We start from the raw sequence: 2,807 nt of genomic DNA on the forward strand, positions 1-2,807 counted from the left end.
CAAAGGCGGATGACGGCCGGGGATAGTTGTTTGTATGAGCATACGTGGCATAGCCTGACCAAATGAGTAACAACTATGACGAACATGGGATTGAACTAGATTCTGAAGGATACATTTAGTTGTACCTTTGCAAGATTAGATTTGCCGTCTTAGTTGAAAACTTCCTCGTCGTATGCCCTGAACTCCATTCGCATTACTCAAGAGCCGCGCAGACATAATGACACCATGGGAAGAGATCGCAAAAAACAAACGAGCCGATGTGCTCTCAAAAATACCAGCCCAATGGCGTCTGCCAGCATCGTTCTGCTCCATGCCAACCAGCACGGACTCGCCAGATCTTGATGTCACGACAGATGAGTTTCTGAGTACGCTTCCGCTTGGGGCGCGACTCAGTACAGAGGAACTCGCTGCTACCGCCGAAACCAGTATTACCGCAATCCTGAACAAGTACAGATCCCAGCAGCTCACAGCTGAGGAGTTAGTCACTGCCTTTTGCCATCGAGCCGCTATTAACCACCAGATGACGGACTCCATTGCGGAGATCCGGTTCGAGGAAGCCATCAAAGAAGCGAAATCCCAGGATGCATACTTCAGAGCTAACAACAAACTCGTAGGGCCACTCCACGGCATACCGGTTAGTCTCAAAGATCAACTGAGAGTGGAGGGCTTAGAGACAGCAATGGGATATGTTGGCTGGCTCGGCCGGAAAGAAACTACCGAGACCGAGAGCCTACTGGTCAAGCAGATCAAGGCTCTGGGGGGAATAATCATCGCAAAGGTAGGTTTCAAACACCTTGCCTGCCAATTACCTGAGATGCTGCTGCTGACAAGTCCCTGCCTCAGACCCACGTCCCGCAGACATTGATGCTAGGTGAAGAGCTCTCAAACCTTCACGGCCCGGGGCTGAATCCATACAACCGTCTCCTATCACCGGGAGGTAGTTCTGGGGGTGAGGGTTCCCTGCTCGCATCCCGCGGATCAGTTATTGGAGTTGGTGCAGATCAGGGTGGATCACTTCGGGTGCCCGCCGCTTTCAACAACCTCTTTGGGCTGAAGCCAAGCCATGGTAGGGTCTCGAGTAAGAGGGTTGCCGCCTCACTCGCAGGCAAGCCAGTAATCCCGGCTGTTGTAGGGCCAATGTCGACTAAAATAGAGAATCTTATTCACTTCACAAGAGCTATCATCGAAACCGAGGCATGGCAGTTGGATCCTACTGTGATCAACTTGCCCTGGCGTCCATCAGTCATTGAACAAGTCAGAGCTCAGGCATCTGCAGGTGGACTATGTTTCGCCGTTTTGTCGAACGATGGACTAGTGAGGCCGCATCCCCCTGTCGCACGCGGCGTACAGCTCACTGTGGACGCCGCACGCCGAGCTGGCCATAAGGTCATTGAGTGGAAGCCACCAAGCCATCTACTAGGTGGTTGGATTGGCGGAGATATACTATACGCAGCTACTTACGACGTGCATGATGCTCTCAAGTTGAGTGGAGAGCCACTACTTCAAAGCCTCGAGCCCTTATTTGGCAAGAAGAAGCCAAATCCGACCATGAGTCTTCAAGAGTACTATGAGCTCATGACCAGGTTCAGAGAGTACCAGGATCAGTATGCCGAGTATTGGGAATCGACAAAATCACTGTCTGGCACTGGTAGGTCACAAAAACTATTATCGCTCCTCAATTGGAACTGCTGACTGATATCAAGGCCGCCCCGTCGATGGAATCATTGCACCTGTAGCTCCTCATGCTGCTGTCAGACATAACTGCTTCTTCAGCTCAAGTGAGAATCAGCTTGCACCATCTACCACGTGACAGTTTGTAACACTTGGGTTCTTAGGTTATACGCTCATTCACAATTTGCTCGACCATGCGGCCGTGACAGTCCCTGTCACCTTTGCCGATAAAAGCATGGATATCGCTCCCTCGTCCGTAAGCCGCATGAACGATATTGATGGTAAAAATTGGAATTCTTGTAAGTTCGCGATATCATAAATATCAACCTGGCTTGTGGCTCATATATATATATATATAGATGATGCAGAGATATATCATGGTGCTCCAGTTGGCATTCAGGTTGTTGGCCGTAGGCTGGAAGAAGAGAAGGTATTGGCACTCGGAGAGGTGCTCTCTGAAGCACTCAAGACCGCTGCTACTGACTCTGAGCAATGATGATAGTGGCTATATAGGTTTGAATTTGTTCAGAAACATGGATACACAAGAGAATATTTTAGTCTACCGGAAAATAATGATCAGTCTTGTTCTTTCATCGACAAAGCTGCCATCTTACTAGAGCTCCGAGTCTTCATGTGACCTCATAGGGAGTGGTAGAGATATCCTGATCACGAATATTCCATTGTCTATGCTGAGTAGATAAACACATGACACTGGCATAGAGGCAGGGTGAATGGTAGATTCGTGCTGTCACAGTTTCACATCATGTGTAAATTCTTTTTCTCGAGCCAGTTTCGGAAAACTAGAATTACAATGATGTGCAAGAAGATGTTGCGTCCTGTGAGTATATATGAATCGCTGTCAGATCAGGGTTGGCAGCAGAGTGAAGAGTTACAAGATAGGCAATGGGTGTAGTATAGAATGAATAAAGACTGAACTTTGCCCCTCTAACTAACAGCTACCCTGCCCTCTTTTATTTAACGCTCTTGCAGCGCAGCATCCGTATTGCGCATAATGGGCGTTGTCGTAGATCCGTTGGCCCAGTCTCAGCAAGGATCCCGGGGTAAAGCCCCTGAGACGCAGCTCATACGCTATTGCTACAGTGCTTGATTGAGATGTGCGTCTTGTTGCAATTACT

The 2,807-nt window shown here is 48.9% G+C and overlaps 1 protein-coding gene across 1 annotated transcript; it reads left to right on the forward strand.

Moving 5' to 3' along the window:
* Positions 1-217: 217 nt before the first annotated feature.
* BKA67DRAFT_682387 (amidase) lies at positions 218-2,237 on the forward strand (the record flags this gene model as incomplete). Its single annotated transcript, XM_046108948.1, has 5 exons — positions 218-778; positions 844-1,648; positions 1,704-1,778; positions 1,836-1,970; positions 2,031-2,237. The coding sequence occupies 5 exons, from the start codon at positions 218-220 to the stop codon at positions 2,165-2,167; spliced, it is 1,713 nt and encodes a 570-aa protein (XP_045955699.1). The 3' UTR covers positions 2,168-2,237.
* Between the last annotated feature and the right edge of the window lie 570 nt (positions 2,238-2,807).

The sequence above is a fragment of the Truncatella angustata genome (genome assembly GCF_020726525.1).
Source record: "Truncatella angustata strain MPI-SDFR-AT-0073 chromosome Unknown BKA67scaffold_7, whole genome shotgun sequence".
NCBI classification, from domain to species: Eukaryota; Fungi; Ascomycota; class Sordariomycetes; order Amphisphaeriales; family Sporocadaceae; genus Truncatella; species Truncatella angustata.